The 26,123-nt window shown below is 26.9% G+C and overlaps 1 protein-coding gene across 1 annotated transcript; it reads left to right on the plus strand.

The window, feature by feature from the left end:
* Positions 1 to 2,523: 2,523 nt before the first annotated feature.
* On the plus strand, positions 2,524 to 24,987 carry LOC132917121 (uncharacterized). Its single transcript, XM_060977699.1, has 5 exons — positions 2,524 to 2,796; positions 11,219 to 11,541; positions 18,894 to 19,129; positions 22,906 to 23,065; positions 24,645 to 24,987. The coding sequence occupies exons 2-5, from the start codon at positions 11,333 to 11,335 to the stop codon at positions 24,802 to 24,804; spliced, it is 765 nt and encodes a 254-aa protein (XP_060833682.1). The 5' UTR covers positions 2,524 to 2,796; positions 11,219 to 11,332; the 3' UTR covers positions 24,805 to 24,987.
* Positions 24,988 to 26,123: the final 1,136 nt, after the last annotated feature.

The following is a 26,123-nucleotide window of genomic DNA, read 5'->3' on the forward strand; positions in this document are numbered from 1 at the left end:
AATTTTTTTTTACTTTAAAATTGTTTTTATTAAATAATCCGTTTACATAATCTTTAAATAAATAAAATAATAAGTGAATATGACAAAATAAAATATATTTCACAGAATGAAGAAGCTTCCCAGTGGAGAAACTTCCAACAATAAAATAACTAAAAATCGTAATATTTCGTTTATAAATAATATTTCTTTGGCATACTTAAAAATTGTTTGTGTATAGATTTATTTATTTTGAACTTTTTTAGGTTTCTGTAAACACAAGTTATTAGAAATGTTGTAACAATTGTTAAGCTTATTTTAACTTACGGAAAAATATTTTATATTACAAGGTATATATCATATAAATATGTTTATTAATCATATTTTCCAAATTTGAATTATCTGTTTGCTACTTCTATCAGTGTTTTTTGATTTGACTATTAATATTCTGGTACACATTTTTAAATGAGTTTCAGAGGTCATCGGAACGCTATAAATAGGCAAATATTGTATGGATTCAGAATCTTAGAATTATATTAATATATTCTATCTAATATATTATTTATTGTCATTGAATCTAAACGACGAAATCGAATTGACAACACGATATACGGTATAGATATATTTTATAATTTATTTTAGTAGTTAATTGTTTGTTAATTATTTTCATATATTAAATTAAGTTTAAAACATTTATCTTACATTATTATAATATTATAGTTTACAACAATAAAATCCAAACATCATCAAACAATTATGTAATTTAATTTTCCGTTTTGATAATTAGACATCCCATTTACCGTTAAATGAACAAATATTGTTCGGTGACAATAATACATTTTAACGTATGCAAATCGTTTAGTCTGAGCATGGTTGAACTAGTAACAGAATTATTAGCATATGCGTGTCTAGTGTAATAATTTTAGAGTAAAGGGAGTTAAAGAACCATCGACACGTTTATGCGAAAAATTTAATAAATAACAATAGACTATCTAAAATATGTAAAAAAAAAAAGCCTTTAAACAGTTTAAACTATAAGACATTTTTAATGGGATAATCCATCTCTCCTCATTGTACCAATTATTAATGGAGTATGCCGAGTATAGTTAATAATATTTCAATTTAAAAAATACGCATAACGCATCCGTGAAGTTCTTTGTGCATAAATTAATAATTGAATGGTCGCGGACGTAACGTTACGTACATATCAATGAAATAAATGCAAAAATCGAGTAGAGAGAAATCTCATATACACTTGGCACCGACCCCCAAAAACGTGTTGAAAAATATAATAGGATTAACAATTCGCAGTTGTTATTTATATAACAATATATTCTATGAGTTATACTGTATTACGCAGTACCTAGTTTCTCTGTCATTATGGTATTGGAAGTTGTGATACTTAGATTTAACAAGACATACGAGCACAAGTTTTATAGAAAAACCCGTTTGGTCAGCCGATCCAGAACTAATACCAACGCGAAAACGAGAACAGGGAAAAACAGAAACCCGTAACGATCAAACAAAGAAATTTACAAGCAGGTGTATTGTAACGTGATTTGGAAAAGATCAAAAGCCGAAAGAAAAACTTCAAAATAAATCGCGATGATGCGTAAACGGCCGTATCGTCGTCGTTTCGCGGTTTCGGTTGCTCCGAACTGCATCGTGTATAATATTATCTGCCGACGGCGGGCGAGGAGGTCGCGCGGTCTGAACCACAACCGCGAGAGAGCCGCCAAACCCGTCGTAACAAGAAAATAACGACGGCGACGGTCGTACAAAACGAACGCACTTTCATCTGTTGGCCTAGATATAACAGCAGACGAGACACAACGATTGCAACAATAAAAACAATGTTATTATACGGAACCCGGCAGCTGTGATACACAGCAAAGGTCTAGTGCTCTACCCGTGCAGTTCTCGTGTATTTATTCGAAATATGATTTTTGAATTTTTCAAGTAGGCTGGTTTCGATCAAATGCGATAGTTTCGCTTTTGTGCGCAAATTTTAATTCCGGTTATATTTTTGAAAATGTCAATATACTCTGAGCGAAAATTCACACGAGTAGTTTTTGGATAGATTAATAGCAAACTAACGACTAACAAGTATAATCTATTTTAATGTGTATCCATGAGTATACTACACATACATATAGGTAATATATATAATATCTGTTCGTATGTTATTCTATTCAAATGTCCATCAATTATCAAAAATTTCCTTATGCATTTAGAACAACTTGTGAACTATTCGTTTTGATTATTTGAATATGTAGACAAAGATTTTTAGAAAAAAAAAATCACTTGTTTAATTTTTTTTTTAAATATGTTTTTGATCGTTACGAAACAATTCTTTAACTTCTTTTAACGGAAAAAAAATCTGATTGTTAAAATAATTGATATATTATGTTCTTCGAATGTACATATTTAAAAAATCCGAAAATCTAAATTTGCTTGCAAATACGTGATCTGAGTATAAAAACGGCCGCACCATCAGGACGGGAAACCGATCGCGCCCGCCAAACCACGCATCGCATCCTAGGTAATAATCATCGACGTCGTGTGCGCACCGACGTTGACGCGTACAGTCGTGTGTTGTGTGTCGTGCCGATCGCGTCTCTCACTGTTACTATTATTATTATTATATTATCGTTTCCCTAGTCTCCGCCGACGTTAAAGTCACCGTCGCCTGCGATTTTATTTACCGGTATAGTTTTTACATCTCGCCGGTCTCGTTTTCCGATTTTGCAATCGAACGTTTTCGACGAATGTAGTTGACGAACGTGTAAGGATATCGCACACTCGTTATTGTCGTCGCCGGTGAGTACACAATATTATGAGTTATATCTAATAAGCGTAGTATTTTTTTTTTATGTTGTTGCTGTATTTTTAAAGTATTTTTATCAGTCTTGTTTGTTTGTTATTCTTTTTTCGTTGCGTTCTCGCGAATTGTTGACGTTCCGATGCGATGACAAATGACTCTCAAATAATAAGTATATACCTAGTGTATATAATATATATATATATATATATATATATATATATATATATATATATCGTACCACGCGTGTCTCTACAGCGTTCAGAACAGTTTTTTTCTTCCGAAATAACATTGAATTTATTGTTTTATTACGTTTTATTTTCAATAGCACATTTTGATACTACAAATACGTGTTAGATTATCCTGCATGTATTTTTTGTTAAAGATGGAAAAAACCTCAGTCGATCATTTTTTCCTCGATAAGTATAACGTATTTCCTTATTAATGGTTTTATTTTTTTTTAATATGATAGTGGATAATAATTACGCCACATTATTCATTGCTCTAGTTTTTAGTTGAAAACTATTTAAAATTTAATTTTTAATAAAACCAAAATGTAAAATATTTGTTTTTATGTTTGAGATATATATAGACAATAATGTAACTATTTCAAAAGTGTAATCGTTGGTTTACACTACACTATTATAGTATTAAAATAGTTTGACAAGTTTTGAGGTTTTAGGGTGCGGAAGTAAAGAAGTATTATTGTATGAAGATTGTAAGTAATCTCATCGGTCTAGTAAATTTTCATCTAGAATTCGGATAGCTCTGTACCAGATATTATTAAAGTTTTGTAGATATGCCTACCTACCATGACGTGGACGAATTCTCGATCTAAATGAGGAAAAATCGATTACAGTACACCGATTTCAACGTCGAGACGCGCTTCGTCGGCAACAGTCACGTCTCGTTTGTTTATTTTTTTTTCCAGTTTGATTATTTACTATATCCAATAGAGATATACGAACTAGCCACTGAAGTCTACTCGCTGAGTACGTGCTATTTTAATGCAGACGAGTCAGACTACAATAACATGGCATTACAATTTACAATGATGGTATTACAATATTAAATCAACGTATTCCGACCAATTTCCCGCTATTGTGTAGGTCAAAAATGTCTAACCATGGCTCGCCGCTCAACGCTATAGATATTAATTTTAAAAAACTCCCGCTATCAAATCAAACGATTTAGTCGACTGCGAATAGAAATGATTTTGGCCGTTTTATCGGCAAATCGATTTCGAGAAAGTAATTCATTGACAACGCACATCCGGCTAACAAACGCGTTGTTGTACGTACCTACCTACCTACGTATATAGCGTAATAACTAATAATATAATCTCGACAACCGAATCGAACGAGAACAAAGTCGATGCGACATGCATATAAATATATAATAATATACAGGACAGACTGATATAGTTGTAAGCCGTCTAAACTCAAATATTAATACGCGCCTATATTATTACAACCAAGTACCTATGTAGGCTATACAAGCTACATAATGTAGTAGCATTGATTAAATATAAATATATATATTATAGCTACCTATATATTATGTTATACCAATAAAAGTAATTATTAATAATTTATCAAAAGTTAAGCATTAAAAAACAAAATGTATGGCTACTTTTAATGCAACTTGTGTTCGTATCAAGTGACGACTTTGGCGTTTTTGTTTAATTGTAACATAGAAAAAATGTACTCTTTAACTTATGTGTTCACAATAATGAAAAAATAACTTTAAAAATAATTGTATCGTTTAAATCCGTTAGTCATTATAATGTCTAGACTTACAAAAATAAATATGTAGGTACAATGCATACTTTTTCAAAACAATTTCTAAATAAATCATACTTTTAAGGCTATTATTCATCGAATGATATTGTGGTTTAAAGGTAATACCATTAATACAAATGTCATATTCGGTTAATCGTATTAAAAATGACAAGGATTTGAATGACAGAAAAGTGATTCAAAATCATTATTTTAAAATTAATATAAAACACATATTTGCTATAAACATTGAAATAATAAAATGTTACACTGGTATTTTTAAAATTTTATTTTATTTTAATAATAAATATTGTGTATTTTTAAATCGTTATGAATACTACTATTAACCTTGAATTAATTTAGTATTCGTTTTGTTATTAACAACAAAATACTTAAACAAAGCTAAATATTAAAATATTATTTAATAAACAATAATTATAAAAGATAAAATAAGTACGTTTTTCTACTAATGAATAATATAATCATAATAAAACTATCTAAAAATAATTTTAACTATAATATAATATTCTTTTAATACAAAAACGTTAGATATTTTATTTTTTATTTTCATACATTTAATATAATATAAGCATTATATTATACATCGTATATTTTTTAAATTCTAATGTTCCCCTGGTTTACATTAGTTGTATTTGAAATTTTATTGAAATTTAACCAAATAATAAAAATATAGCACTGGCTATTTTTTATTTACTTTTAGTTGATTTTAAGTTATTTTTTCTATAAATTATTATTAATTATTTTATTCTACGATAATATTATCACAATATAAAATTCTAAAAAGTATATACATCATTCAGTATTTACTAGTTTCATTACAGTTTACATCCTTGCATGGCAAACATAGACATTTTATAGTTTGTTTGATTATCGATTCACATTCAAACTCAAATAACTATAATATTGTCTGTATATTATCTTCTCTTGGATATAGGAAATTATTCGTTTGTTTATTAAGAGTGTATAAAATACGTAAACTATATGCACTTATAAATAAATATGACTAATCATTCAAATATGAATCCATAGTTAAAATAAAATTTTGTATATAAAATCAGTTTAATTTGAGACCCTCATATTTCAATCACTTATAATCAACACAACTACGTTATAAGTATGACGATGTAAATTCAGATAATTCCAGTTATGATGATTAATAGTAATAACTTAACAATAATAACAATAGGTAATATTACCTATAAAAAAGCATTGATTATACATACACAATTATTAAATGTATATTATTCGATGTAGGTAAGCTTAGGTTAATTAAGCACACAGCCAAGGTTTGTTTTGTACGTTCAACCCATTAATTATAGTGAATATTAAAACAAAACGAATAGGTATGTATGAAATACCGTAAATAAAAAAATGCTATCATTATAGTATATTTAATATATGTGATATCACAATCTTATATAATTATGAATACTGATATATCTGTATAATCTTCATTAACCAGTCACATTTAAGTACATATTTATATACACATATAAATATTATTTTGTTTAAACTACGTTGAATATGCAACATTAACGTACATTTATTACTAATATATATCTTTGCAGTTTTATTTGTTTTTAATAATTAAATTGTACATACATAGTCTATAAATATACCAAGATCGAGTAAATTTATCCAAATGAGATTTATAATTTATTCCAGGTTTTAAGAAAAAAGTGGCCCTAACGACTTTTTAAAAAAAATTTTGTTCCTGACCATGATTGGCTTATAATGTTTTTTATAAATATCATATATTTATTTATCACTAACTTCTAGGGTAGTTCTTTTCAAAATAATTAGGAAATATGGGATTTTTGCGAAAAACTAGTTTTTAACAAGGTCGATTATGTTGTTTTGTTGTAATTTAAAAAGAATAACCGCAATAACTTGCATTTTCACTAAATATATCTTTGTGCATTAGTATTTACTAGTCACGTTACAAAGTTTAATATAATTATCTCTTTTTTGGTGTTTATAAAATATGTAACTTTTTAAAAATAATTTTGAATTATCTATGTATAGTTTTTTTTTTTTTTTTTTAATAATAAAGCCTGTTAATTTATTAGAAGGTCCCTCATAAGTTATTCTTTCTAGAAAAATAAATTTCAACCTGACTAACTAAATAAGATATCTATTGTTACCCAAATAAGAACTAACCCAACTTACTTACACTGAGACCTACCAGAAGCTAGTAGTAATACATAATGCTTACTTATGTCCGATGAACATTAAAATAGCTTATTATATACAAGCATAATATTCTTTGTCATAAATTATGACTCATAATTAATAATATGTTATTATTATTTATAATGAAATGTTATCAATCGTTTAAATTTTCGTACATTTTTATGTTCAATTCAGAAAAGCGAACGTAATAAAATTGTTATAAAACAAAATAGGTACGTGATATTAAAAATTACATATTATCATGGCATGGTACTTGTTATGATTCAAATACTTGTCAGTAAAATTATATACATTTATACAATATAACTTAGTGTAAGTGGTTTAGAAATTAATAATTCAATTAAAGCACATAGACTTGGGTTGAATATTCTAGTTAAAGTGTATAGGCTGACATATATATATATATATATATTTATAATGGTGTAATTATTAAAAAAATATCATTTTTTTTATTAACATAATAATACATACATTAAAAAATTTCGATTTTTTTCTTACGAAGATAATAGTTTATAACAGTTTCATAATAGTTTATAAATACAGAAAATTCTTCTTAAAATCTTGATAATCACCTGCACTCGGATTCTAATTAGATTTATTTTAAGTAATCTTCTATTTAGACTGTGACATGAAATTATTTACGAGAATCAATATTAAAAAAAAAAATACACATCATTGTAAAATCAATATTCTCTTCGTTTCGCTCAGAGTACAAAAAAAAACAATTCAAATTTTCTAAAGATTTCTAACAACATATAATTTGTATTTTGCATTCTTTTATTATAATATTTTTACTACATTAATTCATTATTATAACAACATTATTATAACATACACTTAAAAATTCCATATTTTTAAAATACACGCAGACACAACATAATATACAGTATACTGTTAGTAGAAAGTATTTTTTTTTTTAATTTTATATAAAAAAAAACTGTGTGAAAAAACCGGATTGTTTGCGTTTAAAGTTTCACAATGTGTTTTGTTTTCCACACATATAGGACTATGTGGAACCAAGATCATATTATTTTTGCTTTACGAAATAATCAGCTTGATAAAAATCGTCCATGAAACGCAATATTATTCATGAATTTACGACACACTTAATATATATTATTTTTTTTTTATTAGTCGTTATCTTCAATTTATGCTATTATTATGTGTATGCATACTGCATTTTTCAAATTTAGAATTGGTGGACAGTGGACAGATATTTATTTAATACAACTAAATTGAATACAAACATTTCCTTGACTCAGATGTTACAAAGCGTGAGCTACATTCTGTGTGCACAACTATTTTATGATTATTAATGATATTTTTTTTTAATCGGGTAACGTACGCTTTTATTATTTTTATTGAGGTTAAACGTTTTTCTCAATTTGCATAATCGACGCTTAAATGTATGCATAGATGGAATATGGTGTTCTTTTAAATATTATCAAAAGAAAGCAAAACACAATTTTCGTTGTTCTTGTACTAATACGATAATGTACGTACATTATAAAAATAATAATAGCAAGAAAGTAGGTAATAAATATAATAATATTATTATTATTATTAACATACATAACATTATTGTATTGTAAATAATTTTCTAATAGTTAAAAAAAAAAAAAAACTAAAGGTACTTAGACTGCTGTATTCAAACTTTTTTTTTTGGTTTTCATATAATATAATATATAAGTGAGTTAAACAATAATATTAGTATCGCACGAATACGTTAATGTCCTCTTGGTACAGGTAGGTACGCTTTCAATACGACGACAATTTAACCGCCCAACTAAGTCAATATATATTGTATTTAAAACAATTTCGGACGCCATACGTATAGGTTCTATACATCATAATCACCGTCGGCGCTTTTAAAAACCGTACCGGTTTCATTTCGAACGTTTCGAAAGTTGTCAGTGCATGTGCTCAACGCACGTCATAATAATATGTAACAGTGTAACAATTGAAATGTTCACACTATGTTTCTATGTTTTGTACGTATTTCGGACAATAAATTATTCATGGTTTTCCGGACGGTAGTCAAAAACTCGCGGATTAAAACATGCAGTCACGTAACGTATAATCATATAATATTGCAGAATATTTTTTCGTAGACATTAAAATTATTAATAATTATTAATAATGATCATGCACTTTTATCCGAATGTTCGAAAACATTGCTTTCCAAGCACAAAGTTTATTTCATACATCAATGAATTAAAAAATGTAACTTTTATTTTGCATTTTCTTGCAATTTTAAGACTTTTTTTGCTTATTAGAACATTTTTTTGAAATTTTTAGTGTATTTTTTATGTATTCAATTCATTTTATATAAGGAATTGACGGTAATTGATAAAAATTATGCACGACTTAATTATACAGTGCTATTATGAAACATAAGTTAAAGGTAGATATAATGAATGTACTAGTGTATATTAATTTTTTGGAAATAATTTTCAAAGTAAAAAAATGATAGAAGAACTAGAAGTTGATGAAAATGATAAACCAATAATTAATACCTAAAAATAAAATTTTATTTAATTAAACATAATTTTTTCAATGTTAAAAATAATTTCAAGAGCATTTTTTTACTGTATTTTAAAAAAAAATTCTATTATAAGTGCATTAAATCATATTTTTAAGGCATTTTTCTTGTTTTTAGAGCATTAAAATCTGTTCCCTAATAATGATCAAAAAATAGCGTTGTCCGCGTTATGTTTTTTTTTGAAAACTTATGAAATTAGGGGTTAGATAATAATTAAATATTTAAAAGCTCTAATATTTTACCGACGACAACGGCTAAATCGTATGTATTTTGTATAAATTATATAATATCTAAATATATATTGGTCAGTTTACAAAATTCTGTACGTTCACCGCATCGTATTATAACAATGAAGAAAGTAAGATGTTTATAGTGATATCATCTTAACATCGTGGTTCAGTGTGATTGTTAACGTCGAATAATATTATTATTTATTTTTGGGTACCGTTATATGCCGCCGCCTACTGAGTATAATACTCCTCTCACCATAATATGTGTTACGTTCAAGGTCAAAGATCAACCGAAATATTACCATATTATAATTTACAAGGTGTATATACATCATAAAGTAGTGGAAGTAGTCGAGTAGTAGTAGTAATAGATATAACAGTAGATAAGTAGTATTATTAGTAACGGAATAGTATAATATATTAATGCATAATATAAGACAGACACTGAGTGATTCTCTAAGTGTTCTTAACATTTATTCGAAACTTGATTTTTAAAGCTTAAATTAAACTTGAAGACAATATTTTAAAATATTCAAGTTCTTTGTGTCATTCTACAAATGTAATACAAAATGTATATTTTATTTTCAAATGAGAACTGCCCGCTTTCATCGTATATCGATAATAATCAGTTGTTTTTTTTTTTTTAATTTATCACAGTTCTAGAACCAATATTCAAATTAGAATATTAGTTTCTGAATTTATGCATTTAATAGGTAATATTTATATATCTTAATTAGATATAAACTAGTTATATACATTTTTTCACACTTAAATTATGAAGTGTGTGCTATTATTTCAGTACATTAATAATATTATATCGTAATGACATTATTATTTATAATGTACAGTTTATATTTTACGCTCGTCTGTTTATCCAATTCGCTCGCTATATTGTACAGTTGTAGTATACGCAAAGAGCGTGTTAAATTTTAACCGACTAGAAAATGTCGTCGCTGCCGTCGTCAAGCGTTTAATACGATAATCCAAACGAACGAAAACGATATGCGGTAGATCCAGTAGGTATGATACATCGTCCGAATCGTTTTTTAACCGATCTCTCTCGTGGAACGAAAATTGTAACGTTTAAATTACCATCGCGATGTCGTACATGTATTACACGCTCACAAACGAAACGAATAACCGTGATGATTGTACACATACACGCGTTTAATTTATAATGCTATATTTCTGTCTAACATGTTGAATATAACGTAATAATAATTTCGTACTTCGAGTATAGCTAATACTATATAAAATCTATCAAGCGTTACATACAGATACAATATAATATGTCAAATAGGTACACGGACATCGTTTTAGTTAAAAAAAATAAGAGTTTTGAATCAATAGTGTTATCACAAAATAATTCGACACTCAAGCATACGAAATTGAAGTACTTATGTATTTTAAACATGGTCCTTAAGTAGTACTTATACATTCGAAAAAATCAAAAATTGAATCCATTTATTATTTAAGAAAAAATAGGTGTGACATTGCTTAGTAAATTATTCTGTATATTTATTAATAGAGATTTTGACAATTTTACGCTGAAATTCCATATAAAAATATAATTATATATTCCAAATACCACTGTATTTTATCTGCACTTCTGTCATTATACGACTTTTTATTAAAATTGTTTTATATTTATTTTCAGCTACAACAACAATACGCAAAAGATTACGTTCATATCCCTCACCAATCGCCAACCAAATGTCACGTAACCCAAGTGTTATAAATACATAAATCAAAAAATAAATAATTCACTGAAATGTCTTCGTCGTACTTGTGGGTGGTTTGCACCCTGTTGGTCGGCGTCGTCTGCAGAGCCTCCGCTGCGAACAGCCCGACTAAAATATACACGGGATACAAGCTGAATCCAACGTCTCTTCGCATGATTTACTACCATGACCAGACCATAGCCATTGTTGAAATTGGCGAAGGTAAAGCTCTCCTCAACTGCGAGCTCGTCGAAATATAGTGAGTAAATTGTGATAAATACATAGTATAATAACGAGACTTATTTTTATACCAATTTCGGGGGCCAACAAGTATAGGATATACTTTCTTATTTTTCGGAAGGGGGAAGAGCTGGTGATTTAAATATTTTCAAGACTATGAGGCAAATAATAATTCGTAAGACTGCACTTTCATTATAATCGATCTATTTTTATGACTGCGATTGGCAGCTGTTGGTGACGTATATGTGTATTGTAAATAATTAAATTTAGTAATGCGTTTCTTAAGTCTTATAATATAATATATAATATTTTATATCTATATAATAGAGTCTATAATATTACGATGACACCTTTTAAAGACCTCTTATATGCACTGTTTTGACCTATTTGAACTATTTGAAAAAAATATTTTCTATACTTTCTGGGATTGAAGAAATAATAGTTGGAACCTATTATATTCATTTACCTCTATGTATAATAAAATATAATACAATTATTATTATGACGCATTGATTATTTAATAATATGTGAAGTGAAATATTTTATTTGTATGGAGTTTAGTAAATTGTACAACAATGATATTTAAACATTGCTTATTATTACTGTTGCCGGGAAATACATGACTTAGCTGATTGTTTCCTATTATAAGATTCCTTGATTGTATACATTTATAAGATTACGTTTTAATTTCATTATTTTTAACTTAGAAAAATCCTATGTTACTAAACATTTTTTTTAAACAATTAAATTTTTAACCAGTAACCACGATCAAATTATTTAATCGTATATAAGTGTAAATAATAAATACGGTAAATAGAACAAATATAAACTTACTTTTGTTTTTTTTTTCATCACATTATATAATATGATATCATGATAAATGTATCCATCATTATATAATCAATTTCTTACATAACAGTTAAACTCACACGTGCTTAAAGTGTTATCAAAAGTATTTATTTTTGATTTATATACTCACTTTACAATATATCTCTATCACTTTTCATAACTAATATTAATATTAAATAATACATAATTTTATGTTATTAATATCATTTATATAATATTATTTTTTTTTTTACAGTTGAATAACTACATTTTTAATTTTATATTCCTATAAGCAGAAAATTGTTTCTGTGAATTTCAATATACATAGTAATTAAATAAATCAAATTTCAAATGAGTAATAACTTAACTAGTACAAGTAATAAGTTATTAACGATTAGATAAGCTGAGTATTGAAAAATAATAATACTGCTGGGTACTATTGTAACAATTTGCGATATACCTATCTACCACGTATTCAAACTTTAAGTACTTATATAGCTAATTAACTGCTCGTTTAAAATTTGACTTTCATTAAACTATCATTTTTAAAAATTATTCTACTTCAGGATATGAAATTTAAAATAATACACGCCCCTTAAAAAAAGTACATACTTAAAAAATAAAAAAAATGATAAAAAATTATTATTTTTCATAAAATGTCAGAAGTTATATAATTATGCAAAAACCATATTTAAAAAAAAATACACTTCGAGATAATTATAATGATATTTGCTCTTAAAATAATCACTTTGTTAATTGCAATAATGTATGTATCGCATCATATAAAAATATATATACATATTTATATTTATAAAAAACAACGAATATAAAGTAGAAACGATGAGGAGTTTCGTATGTACAGATGAGTACAGATGAACAACAGACATTTATAGTGCACAGTTTTTCCATTGTCACCTAAATGGCTAAATCACCTGGTTTCCGCGGTTTCCAAGTGATTTTTACGCCTCAGGAAATGTGTATAATTAACGGTAGGCGCCAAGAAACCAAATTTCCGTGGCATAGAAAACGAACGACCGGTCGGAAAACTATTATATTATATTATAAGAAAAACGATGTCATTATTTAGTATAACTATAATACCATTCGACGCCACTTTTTAGCAACAATTAAAATTAAAAAATACGTAAATAATTATTACATTCACGCACCTAATACTGCTGATGTGAAGCAGCACGTAAGACGCTCCGAGGAGCATTCGTAGTGGTAGCATTACAACAGTTTCAAACCACATGTGGTGATCAGTAGGTGACTTACAGATGCTTAGGCCTCTCAGACAATTCACAAGCCGCTCTCCCAAATAAAAAAATTCATGTTCCGGTTCAACGAATATTGCAATTATTTTTAAGCATGACGTTATGTTGGAACTATTTATTTATGTATTGAATTCTAGAAAGCAGAATGTATTAATAAACATAAAGAACCTGCTAACAATTCATCATCAACAAAATCATTATATGAGATCTTAACGTACATTTTATATTAGACTTAAGTAACTATAACTTTGGCAGTGATAAAATAATAAACGATTTTGAGAGCAATTATAAGGTACCTACTGTAACCTGCCTACAGTAAATGGTAAAAATATCTGGGAAAAAAATATTCACGGAAAAATTATTTTGTAAAAGAAATATTCTCGATAATTATGCCCTGCGGAAATAATATACATGAAAAAACCCATGAAAATAATACCTGAAAGAAAAATACCACATAAATCGTAACAATAACTTCGGGACAAGAGTACTGCAGTGTACTTATTGGCTTAGTAAAGTAGCCGAGCTTAAACATAAATTTATTAAATTATTCAAAATATATCAAAATATATAAAATTCATTAAGTATGACTAATGTCTATTTACATTTTTTTTTTAAATTTATTGTCAATCGTTATTTATTATTCAAAATATCTTATTGAAAAAATATTCATTACAAATATTAATTTTTAATATTTTTTTCCATGGATATTCATTTTTTTGGATATAATATTTTTCCTATTTCTAAGATAGGATATGGAAAAAAAATTGATTCGCCCGTGTATATTTTAAAACGTCGTTAAACGGTGGAGAAGTTATATTTACGTAAATGTTTTTGTCTTTGTTTAAATACAATCTCTATTATTATAGATAACAATTTATACTTAGTATAATATAGGTATAATCTAGGTAAAATCTCTATCATAACTATTTTACGAAATGTAAACAAAATCCCGACTATAATCCAATTTATTCAAACGTCAACGAATTGGAATTAAAAGCAACGTAGTGTTATAAATACTTATAATATTATAATATGATGATAAAATATGTTCTTATTATTATGATGTATCGTCCGTAAAGATGATAACCCAATAAATTATACATTTATATTCTGTAATGTCTGCCTACAAATTACAATATATTATCATAAAATGGCCAAGGCCTAAACGTCCGAGTGCCATCGAAGAATATTATATGAAGCGTTTCTCTCCACATAGAAGTTATTGATTTATATTTTAATTATTATTTTCTTGGTATTATGTAATAGGGCAGTCAACACGGGTCTCCCGGCGAGACGCGATTTACTGTATTATATTATTATTTATTATTATTATGCATTATATTAAAATATTGTACGCACATAGGTTTTGGTGTGTTGAATTCGCTGTACGCACAACATATTAATAATATAATAATAACGTACGTTTTTGGTTTTGTTATACGTTCCCGGCACGTCGCTCGACGGACAATAATATTGTGTTGACCTCTGCAGCACACGTTCGCGAAATTAAAACATGCTCATTGTTACACATAATATTATTATTGTGCGCGCCACCAGGAAGTGGTGATGATGGTCGGACGGCAATAAATAATATAATAATACACAATAAAGTTACGCGTAGGTACCTCAACGAGCGAACCTGTACAAAAGCATAAAGAATAACGTTAATCACCGATGGCTATTATACTCCAAAAATTCGTGTTTATGCCACTCATCCAGACCGACCGATTTTTATACATATAAATGCACACAATTAGGTAGGTCTAATAGATTGTAGGCACATATCGCGTTTAGACAACAATCGAAAAATATTTTATTTTATTTTCAAATCGTATATACTATATACACAGCATAAAATTTTTACATTTCAGAAAATATTTGTGAGTTTATTTTATTGATTTAGACACTTTTAACCCCGCAACAAGTATAATATTATTTTAATAATGATTATTGATTTCGTATTATTTTATGGTTTGGTAATAAAACGACTTCCACTCCCTTCCGAGTATCAAATTACAGACTGAACTGCATTGTACATTTGTATTATTAAGTACATAATAATATCGTTTTTGTGAAAATGTTTTTGTTCACACGAATAAATCAAATAATACGTATATCCGACCAATAATCAAACAACGTAATACAAATTTGTAATTCGTAGAGGAATATAATATAGCAGACGAATAATATTTAAATACAACCTTTCTCTACGCACATCGTTCACGTCGCAATTCACATAGAGTTTATGTTATTAATAATTATTACTTAATAATAACACGTTTTATTTACATCCACAGGTGGGTATTGAAGTGAAATGCTTAAGGTTTGGTCCACTTACAGCACTTTTAATATTAATACATTCATTACATTAAATTAAAAATACTATATAATATAATATTATTTATTTGTTTATTTACATTAATTATATTATTATGCTCATATAAATTTAAGGGAGCGAAAACTAGACGATAAATTGAAGGTTGATGTCTGCTCGAAAATGGATAAAATCATCAAGCCCCCACCTATACATAGATACATTCGACTAAATATTCACCAATGGCGTATCACCTCGCGTCATAGTTATGTACCGACCTATGCAATCTTCTCACGGTCGTTCGAATTCAAAGTTTAACAAGATGACGGTGTTACCGCGACGTTACGTAAACACATTAATAGCATAATAATAATATTATATTAACATGACGTGTAAAATAAGAATCAGATCTACGAAAGTCTAAAATAGAGCAGACCAAAACTGCAACAACCGGTTATCGTCCATACTAATATACTATACTTATTATAATGTATTATCATTTAAAATAGTATGCAGTGCATGTGAGTTGATCTATCACCATTTCAAAAACCAGCAGCCTTGATGTGTGATCAATGATCATAGATCATAAAATTATATTTTATTTCTAATTGTCAACTGTATTATCTGTACTGTCGACTATACATAAATTGCGCGTGGCGCCATGGCGCATGCGTATGAAAGATTCGGTATTTTAGAGTAGAGTTAAAAAAATTTTAATAACATTTTATTAGTAATATTAATATACTTACTTACATCAAAATTGTCTGTTATCTTAAACTAGGAACTACTTACATATTGTCTATACCATAAACAATAAACATGAATAAATTTAAATACAGATTGCTATACAGACTTTGAAAATAATTATTAGTATTTAATTTTCGTTTTGTAATTTTGAATTTTATGTGGGATCAATGAGACTTGGTCAGGCATTATAATATTATCGCAATTTACCGAGAGCAGATTTTACTCGGAAAACCTATACATTATTATAATATTAGCAGGGCAACATAGAAATTTATTAAAGTGCTTCAATTAAGATTTATAGTACGAGTACGATATTATTAAAACATAATATAATATACATAATACATTTTTTTAGTTGTGTTTTGTTACGAGTACAATTTAATTTAATTATAATAATGACCAGATGCAATTTGCATATCAATCGATTTTCTTTAGAAATCGTAATGTTATTATTTAATAGAATAATAAATACGATAAATTCTGATTCAAAAGTATGCTTTAAAAGTATTTTAAAATGAATGCTACTAATTACTAATTGCATATAAATAGTTTTATTTTTTTACAAATATGTATATAAAATATATAAGTTTATTATATTATTACATTGTCGCTCCAGTGACCAGTGTTATAATAAAAATAATAATAATTGATTTATATAATATACATTATTATTTATTAAATAGTATTATTGATAGGTACCGGAACTATAAATATTTTTGATAAAACTAATTTTATTTATTTAAAATATTAACCAATTAAAAAATATATTGTTTCCTAAAAATATGTTATACAAATTGTTTAAAATTTCGTAAGTTTACTAAATAATTTATTTAAAATTCTTATATTTCCATTTAAAACAGTAAAATGTTGTCATTAATTTTATTAATTTATTGGTAAAATATAATGATAATATAATTTATTTTTCAAAAAATGTTCAGGATTTTTAGCAATATTTTTAATTAATATTTAGTTCTATAATTAAATATAATATAACAATACCTTTTCATTATTTTTGATAGAATTAAAAACACTATAATAGAAAGCAGTGCAATCAAAGGCAACTATGTTTAAGTGATATAAGCAATATACATAATTATAAAATACACTGGGCTTCTTCAAAGTTCAGAGTATTCATGTAGAAACGTTTTTTTTTCTCTGGAATAAAATATTAAAAATGGCCTCCTGTGCGTCGCCAAAAGAAAATAATAATATTACAGCGTACTTATTATGTGCATTATATTATATAATATTATCGTCCTTGCGATGTGACGAGCATATCCTTTGACTACTCTCGTGAGAAAGAATTACAATAATTCGTGTGCCGAAACTGTTATTAACAGTTTGTTAGATTAAAAATTAAAAAGAAAAAAAAATCGAAAACCATTTATTTGCTTATTAGTACCTACCCGTGTATTATACACAAACACAATCGGAATGACAATAGGCCATGAACGCTTATCAAGGTTACAAAGACGTATAGGACATATGTACCTAATCACTTTAGAATAATAGGTAGGTAGGCATGCGTAATTATATCCGATGCGTGTACAGTATACCTATGGACGAATTAAATTTCAACGAAATCGTATTAAAAGGAAGTAAGAACATTCCCACAAATTATTGTTTTTTTATTTTTTTTTAATCTAATTTTAAAGATACACCCGAATAACAAATTTTAAAACAATTAATTAATTTTCTATTCACGATATTATCAAAAATAAGAATAATTAATTTGGTTTCTATGATTGCCGTAGACCACTGACCAAGTCGTAGTTCTTTTTCACGCGAAACCGCTTTCTATAATTTCATAATAATATTATGCTACTACAATGATACTTGGCATTGGACCACTTGTAAGTTATTTTGAATTAGTATTTCATTAGGAGGTACCTATATTTAAGAGTTTATTGCCTTGAATTTTAAGTTTTAAATATTCTTAAAATTTTATTAAATTTGCCTATATCAACTCCCCGACAAGCTAGAGTGCGTGGTGCCTTCTTAATATTATGATACAAAATGATATTTTTTATGATTATCGTCTATCGTCGAATGTCGAATATCAGCTATAGAAAAATAACGCAATAATATTAAAACATTTAAAACACGTTTATCGGAAATATTGTAATTTTTCTGTCATTAGTTTAATATTATTATATTATTGCATACGTAATAATCTTTAATAATGCAAAAAATAATTAATATTTTCAGCAATGACGAAGAAGGCAAAGAAATGTTGAAAAATCTAACAAGAATCAACAAACCATTGCGAATCACTCTAGACCAAATGATGAAACTAATTGGCCAATGCGATCTGTTGGATCCACACCAAGTTAATCCCGAAGAGGTGAAGTTGCACGCACGTGGTGTTACCAGTGGTGACGAAATGAACTCAAACGGCGTTCCAACGACTACCTCCAGTTCGCTGTACTCGGGAATACTACCAGGTACGTTGTTTATGATTTACGAATCCTCGAATTTCCTTTTGAATCTTTTACGTTGGCTATAGCCACCAGATAGCGCTAACTATTATAAATTATAATATTAAATGTCGTTTATAAAATGTATTTAATTTTGAGTTCAACAGTGTAATTTATACATAACACCCTTGTATTATATTTATAATAATAACCATCGTAATAAATAGTGAATAACATAAATATCTTATTCAAATCGAAGGGGACTGCGAACGATCAGTTATTTTGATCAAAATTCAAATGATTCCAATAGTTTATCAATTGTAATATGCATGACATGCAAGACAACAACTCGGTATCAAATCCGCGTTGACATGAATGTGTGAATGTGTGCTTATTAATAATACGAATCATACTTACAACCCACGTAATTTTTGTCGGTGCAATACGGTTGCGCCCGGCTTACCTTTTTCTATTCAAAAAACGCAACACGATTATGCTCCAATATATAATGTGTCTCTTATATTATGTATTATAACATATACATATTATATTCTAACAATATTTTCCATTACACTATTTAAAATACAGTTGGACTTGATTTTCCTTGAGCTTGATTAAGTTGGAGTTTAAGTTAATAGTTTGAAGTGTCGACTATCATACTATCATTGACACATATACTGATGTCTACAGTCTACATATAAGAAAAATTAATAATAAAGTAACATTTCGATTACCGGTTAAAAATATATTGGGAAACCAAGTCCGACTTTACTTACAAATAGTGTATTAGAAAATTGTTAGAATATATATATATATTTAATATACACATAATTTATATATATATATATTGGAGCGCAATCGTGTTGCGTTTTATGCAGGTAAAAAAGGTAAAACGAGCGCGATCGTGCTAATTGGTCGAACGCAATCGTATTGCACCGACAAAAATGACGTAAATTGTAAGTATGAATCGTATGATATTATTAATAAGCACGCATTCACACATTCATGTCAACGCGTATTCGATACCGAGTTGTTGTATTACACGTGCGCATGAGAACTGCTCCTTTATTTTTTTAGACAATATAGTGAAATAGTAACGATCACTATTAGTTATTACTGCAGCGCACGTCGAAAACAAAACCGTTACCTATTGCAAGTGTTGTTTAGAAAATTGCCTATACCGAATTCCTTAAAACGGTCTATTTTGAATATTGAAATCGAATACTGTATAAAAATATTTAATAATATGATACAAGATTTTGTTATAGCATATTGGTATATATGATAAAAGTTCGTGATAAACAAATACAAATAAAATGTGGATAATATAACTATGATGTAAAGTAAACAATATAAATAATTAGAGGTTTATTTTTACTGGTAGATTAGGTACGAATACAATAATTATAAATAATAAATACGCTTTTGTAGGTAAATGATTGGTCAATTTAAAATACATTTTTATCATTATGTAGGTTTACAACATATATTCGGCGGTGTTCCTATAAGGTAAATATTGCAATATACGCACAAGTCTCAATGAATTCGTGAAAAAAATTAGTCATTGTTTATGTAGTGAGTGATTTATGTCTTAAATAAAAACCGAATAAAATATATTTGTGATATGGAAATTATTTTCCGCTGGCGGAAACTGTACACTATGATATCGTTCGTGGTTTGTCGTTGAATAGAATATTATTTCAATCTCACTGGCTATACTGTTAATAATAATTATTATAAAAATGCATATCCAATGCTATGATGACAAGTCCCTTTCACAGGACGCGCTTGTTCAGAATCAAAATAATAAACGAATATATAGATATAATTAAAACATGGATAATTTTATGGAAAAGTATATATTATAATCACATACATTTCAGAATGTTCCTTTCAGTAAAACAATATAAAGAATAATTAAAAAATGTTACCGTGGATACTTTATTAAATATAAGCAATGATGTTCCCGTTAAATTTCTTGAAGTAATACTCAGCACAATTTTAACAATTTCAGTTCAAAACTTTAACGTGTTAAAAAAAAAGTTTTTCTATGTAACATATAATATGACATAATATAATTGCTTTTATAATAATAATTGTGTGGTAAAAATAAATTTGGTTTATTCAGTAATCAGTGTAACAAAATCGTCACCGGCAAAGCAATTTTTAAATCGTAAACATTAGAAACGTTTTTTTTCTCTAAAATAATAACGATTAAAATATAATTATTGTTTTTGAGCTTTTATTTAAAATACCCTATCAGGCTATGGTACTAATTGTTATTGCACGTAGATAAATAGTTAAAGTGTTGAAACGGGTTTGTCTCCCTCTCCCTCAGAAAATTGTGTTTTACACTTTCACACCATTCGTACATCACTTGATCGTTACTAATTTACCATATTATACTAATAACATTATATTATGTACGTGTGTGTGTGTGTGTAGACATTGGTTTTCCCGTACTGTTCTCGTACTTGTTATAATAGTATTATAGCTATTGATTACGAGATCTAGAACAATTAAGTCGATAACGATATAATAAAATAATTTTAACAATCATTACCTATATTATAATGTGTATGTTACGTGGCATAAATCAATAAATACTTAATACCATGAACCATTATCTAAGCAATTAACCGACTATTATTATTATTATTTCAATGATTAGCAAACACATCTAACGTAACAATTATACACGATTTACGCGGAGCCAAGCCGTTTTTTTCTTCCGAATCAACCGATAGAATTTTAAATGTTTTTACACCGCGTTCCAGTTGCAACGTACATAAACATAATATAAAATAGAATTTAAATTATTTCACTAATATTTTTACACATAAAAAGTGTAAACGTAGCATGTACAATTTATTTCTAGTACCTGCTTGCATATATTACTTTCAAAACAATTTTACTTAGATATCAAACGAGTGAATGTTAATTATTAACCCAAATTAAATTTGTACAAGTTTAAATTTCATTAGCCAATAATTAGAAGTGAAAATATTTTGTATCCCTACAAGATTGTAATCTGGGTTCTATAAACATAATAAGGGTACAGAAAAATAGCCATCGTCATGATGTCAGATGTTTTTAATAAATTGTCTTTAGAAAGCCAGTGCACGAATGGATAATATAATGTTTATATAATCATTACCATTCATTATAGTTATTACTTGTAGGGAAATCGATCTCGTTTGTAATAAATATTTGATATTTTTCATTGCTCTCGTATAATAATAAACTATGGCTTTATATTTTGTTTTATTGTAACTTAATTACTAATTAGTGGTGAAATTTGTTTGATTTTCTAGGGAATAAAATTTACAGAATACCTCTCGCGTTAGTTTTTGGACTGTAAGAGATATATGTGGACAATGTATCTTTTGTTTAAACTTCTACATTGAGTTCTTTTTTTTCTATTAAAAATAAGCAAATTATTTTTTCGTTTATAAGTATGGTGTCTTACCATTTTGACCCTTTTCATAATAAAACTTTCTAAAATAAAAATATTGTGCATATAATTATAATTATTATAATAGTGGTTCGTATTTATTATATTTAAATTGTTTATATAAATTGTATTGTTTTTATCAAGTAGGTATTAGTTCGAATAATCAATTTTAAAGAGGAATTTCTATAATACATTCTAACAATAATTTATAAAAAAAAAACTATTTCTGAATATAATCGTTAACTGTTAATTAGTTAAATTTAAATGTATAATAAAAAAAAATTATATAAAGTTTACTTATATGTTTGTTTGTTTATTCATTTTTTTTTTTTTTTTTTTAATAAAATAGGTACAAAATGGTGTGGCAGTGGAGATCTTGCCACAACATTTTTTGATTTGGGACCAGAAGTCAAATTGGATATGTGTTGTAGAACGCATGATCTGTGCCCATCCAAAGTCAGATCGTATGCCACCAGATATAACGTCACCAACAATTCCATGTACACAAAGTAAGCATTATAGTTATAATTTAATACAGAACGTCTTATTATTAACCGTGTTCAAATTACACAGAGATTTTTTTTTCATTTTAAAATTTCAATTGTATAAATTGAAAGTATTTGTTATTGCATTTTATATTTTATAGTTATGCTTGTTTAAGTTAAAAACAAAAATAAACTTAAATTAATTAAGTTTATGATAGTAAATATATATATTTTATTATTAAACCATAAATATCTAAGAAATTCCTTAATTTTTTGTTCGTAGAAACATGTAGCACAATTTAAAAAATACCTAATGACTCATTAGTAATGAGTGATAAAAATGTATGGAACCAATGTACATTGTACATTGAATAAAAGTAATGATTTTTAGGAGTTCTGTGTAGGCAATATAAACTGACATTTTAAATAAAAACATGTCTATATTTTCATATAAATTTAGTCGTAATCCATGTACATGGAACATCAATACTACTTGATACTTGTTTGTTGTGCAATCAAAAATTGTTGAAATAACCTGTTTCTGTGTGAAAGAAGCTTGGATATAATTGCATCCTTATGTTTGTTATGAAACCAAATTTTCACTCAATAATATTGTTTAAAATAACTTTATAAATAGTTTATAGAACGTTCCATTTCAGGATCAATAAAAATGCTATGTATTATAATAGATCATTCTTAAGAGGAAACTTGAATCCATTAATTGTTTATTAAAATATATTTTGCGTTAATAAGAACTACTCAGCTAGGTTATAGACATAGTTTTAATTCAAAACAACAAATTTTCACTACTAAAAAAACTTTGACCATGAATACCGTTTAATATTTTTTTTTCAATATCGCTCAAATAACAAAATGTATTGATTTAATATTCTCTTCTTAAAAGTTTTACAAATTTAATATAAAATAAATTAAAACGATACTGCATAGCAAAACTTACAAAAGGGGATCTTTTTCATAGTAACATTTTGTTTCTAACCTATATACTATAACACTATAACAGTAGTTGGAAAATTTTTTTCACACATATAATAGCTTAAATGTTTAGGCTAAAATGTCGTGAATACACAATAATATTATCAATGATAATAACAATTATAAGTCACTTTAAATTAGAACCTACATAAATATATTTGAAATTTGTTATTATTATTTTTTGATTTTATTTTATTTTAAATGACTAGATATCTTCAAATAATGATCATAGTATAAAGTCGAATTTTTGATTTTTCTAAATTTTTGAACAATTTATTTTATTAACTATAGTCTTGAATATAATTTATTACAACATAACGCTATAAAATCTTAGTAATGTGCTAATATCAATAATATCATCTATACTGATGTTATTACATCATAAATATTACACATTTATCAATAATACCTATTTAAGGCGTAACAAGACTATTTAACAAACTTCCATTACAAATGTTACTATATTTGTTAAATGGTCCTGTTACACCCTGTGTATGTATAGATTATAACCATAAAATTATTAATTGAAAAAAATACACAAGATACATCAGTATTATTTAATATATAAGAAACGTATTATATGGAATTATTATTTTATTTTCTATTACAGATCACATTGCATTTGTGATAAGACATTTTACAACTGTCTGAAAAAGGCCAAACATTCTACCGGAGATCTCATGGGAACTATATACTTCAATATACTTCGTGTGCCATGTGTGGACGAAAGGAATGGAAAAACAGTTTTTAAATTACCACCAACATATTAAATTATCATTAATTTTTGTATAATTTATATTTTGTATTAGTTTATTTATACTTATTTTAATATTTATGTATGAGAATAATCTGATCAACACAAACAAATTGTATAATGTATATTACATCATCAAAATAAACGTTGACAATAATATTATTATTAATATTATTGCCAAAATATTAATTGTTATAAATTTACGTATTAAATTTTAATTTTATATATAAAAAAAGCAATTTAAATATCGTATTTATTTGGTACATAAGTATAAAATACAATTTGTTACATATTTATTTAATTTTTGGTCAGTGTTTGATCATATCATTATTTTACATATTATAATATGAGGGCATTTGCAGTAATCACGTTTAATTATTTGAGAAGATATTTTGTTCCAACATAATAATATAATATCTTCAAATTTGAGAATGGTTTTTATCATTTAATTGTATATATAATTGTACATTGTGTATTATTTTTGCGGTCGAAATTTTGTCCTCTATTTGGAGGTGTTCGCTATACAGAGGGAGTGCGCTGGTTAATATAATGTGCCTATATATAGATATATAATACACATATCATATAAATTTATACTGTTTGAATGTATGATTATGTATGAATATTATTACTATATGTATTACTATTTAAAACAAAATCAGTTTCCGAATGAGACGACCATTTGCCACGGCGGATAAGGCAACTATAATATAGTGTAATAATATGTACAAATAAAAAATGCACTTTGTAATAAAGTATACTTGGACAATATTATAATAATTAGGATAAAAATTATCAAAATTTAGCCATAAAAGTGTCCGTTATTTAGAGGTTTGTAATCAGTATAACAAAGTGACATGTCTAATACTTAAACATCTAAATCATTTCATGTTCCCCTGTTTAGTATTTATCTGTGACTGCTATACCGTATTAGATGTAGACAACGTTTTAATTGTTACCTACCACGTAACACTATGGTACGATTAAAGCAGATGATGTAAACCTAGGAATGTTTATGAAAAAATCTATTAAGGAGGAAGTTAAAAAAATTAAATATTGTAAGGGTTTATCGACGAGAACAAAAATCATTCTGATCGTCAGATTTTTATCTAATAATTAACGCGATAATAATTGGATTCAAAGGGGTAGACTGAAAACTCAAAAAGTTGGATAATATGAGAAAGATTAGCAATTATCTATGGCATGGCATGGTTTGAAGATAATTAAGTAGAAAAGTAAAGAAGAGTAGAGGTAATATTGTAAAAAGAAAGGTAAATAATGCAGAATCAACAAATTTTCTAAGTAGAAGCCAATGCCAGTTTCAGAAAACTATGT

The sequence above is a fragment of the Rhopalosiphum padi genome, chromosome 1 (genome assembly GCF_020882245.1).
Source record: "Rhopalosiphum padi isolate XX-2018 chromosome 1, ASM2088224v1, whole genome shotgun sequence".
Lineage (NCBI taxonomy): Eukaryota > Metazoa > Arthropoda > Insecta > Hemiptera > Aphididae > Rhopalosiphum > Rhopalosiphum padi.

Bases quoted from the DNA above. Each gene is read 5' to 3' on its own strand.
- LOC132917121 (XM_060977699.1), top strand. From the start codon at position 11,333: ATGTCTTCGTCGTACTTGTGGGTGGTTTGCACCCTGTTGGTCGGCGTC. The intron at 11,542-18,893 runs GTGAGTAAATTG...TAATATTTTCAG, and splicing joins TGCGAGCTCGTCGAAATATA to CAATGACGAAGAAGGCAAAG. The intron at 23,066-24,644 runs GTAAGCATTATA...TTTCTATTACAG, and splicing joins AACAATTCCATGTACACAAA to ATCACATTGCATTTGTGATA.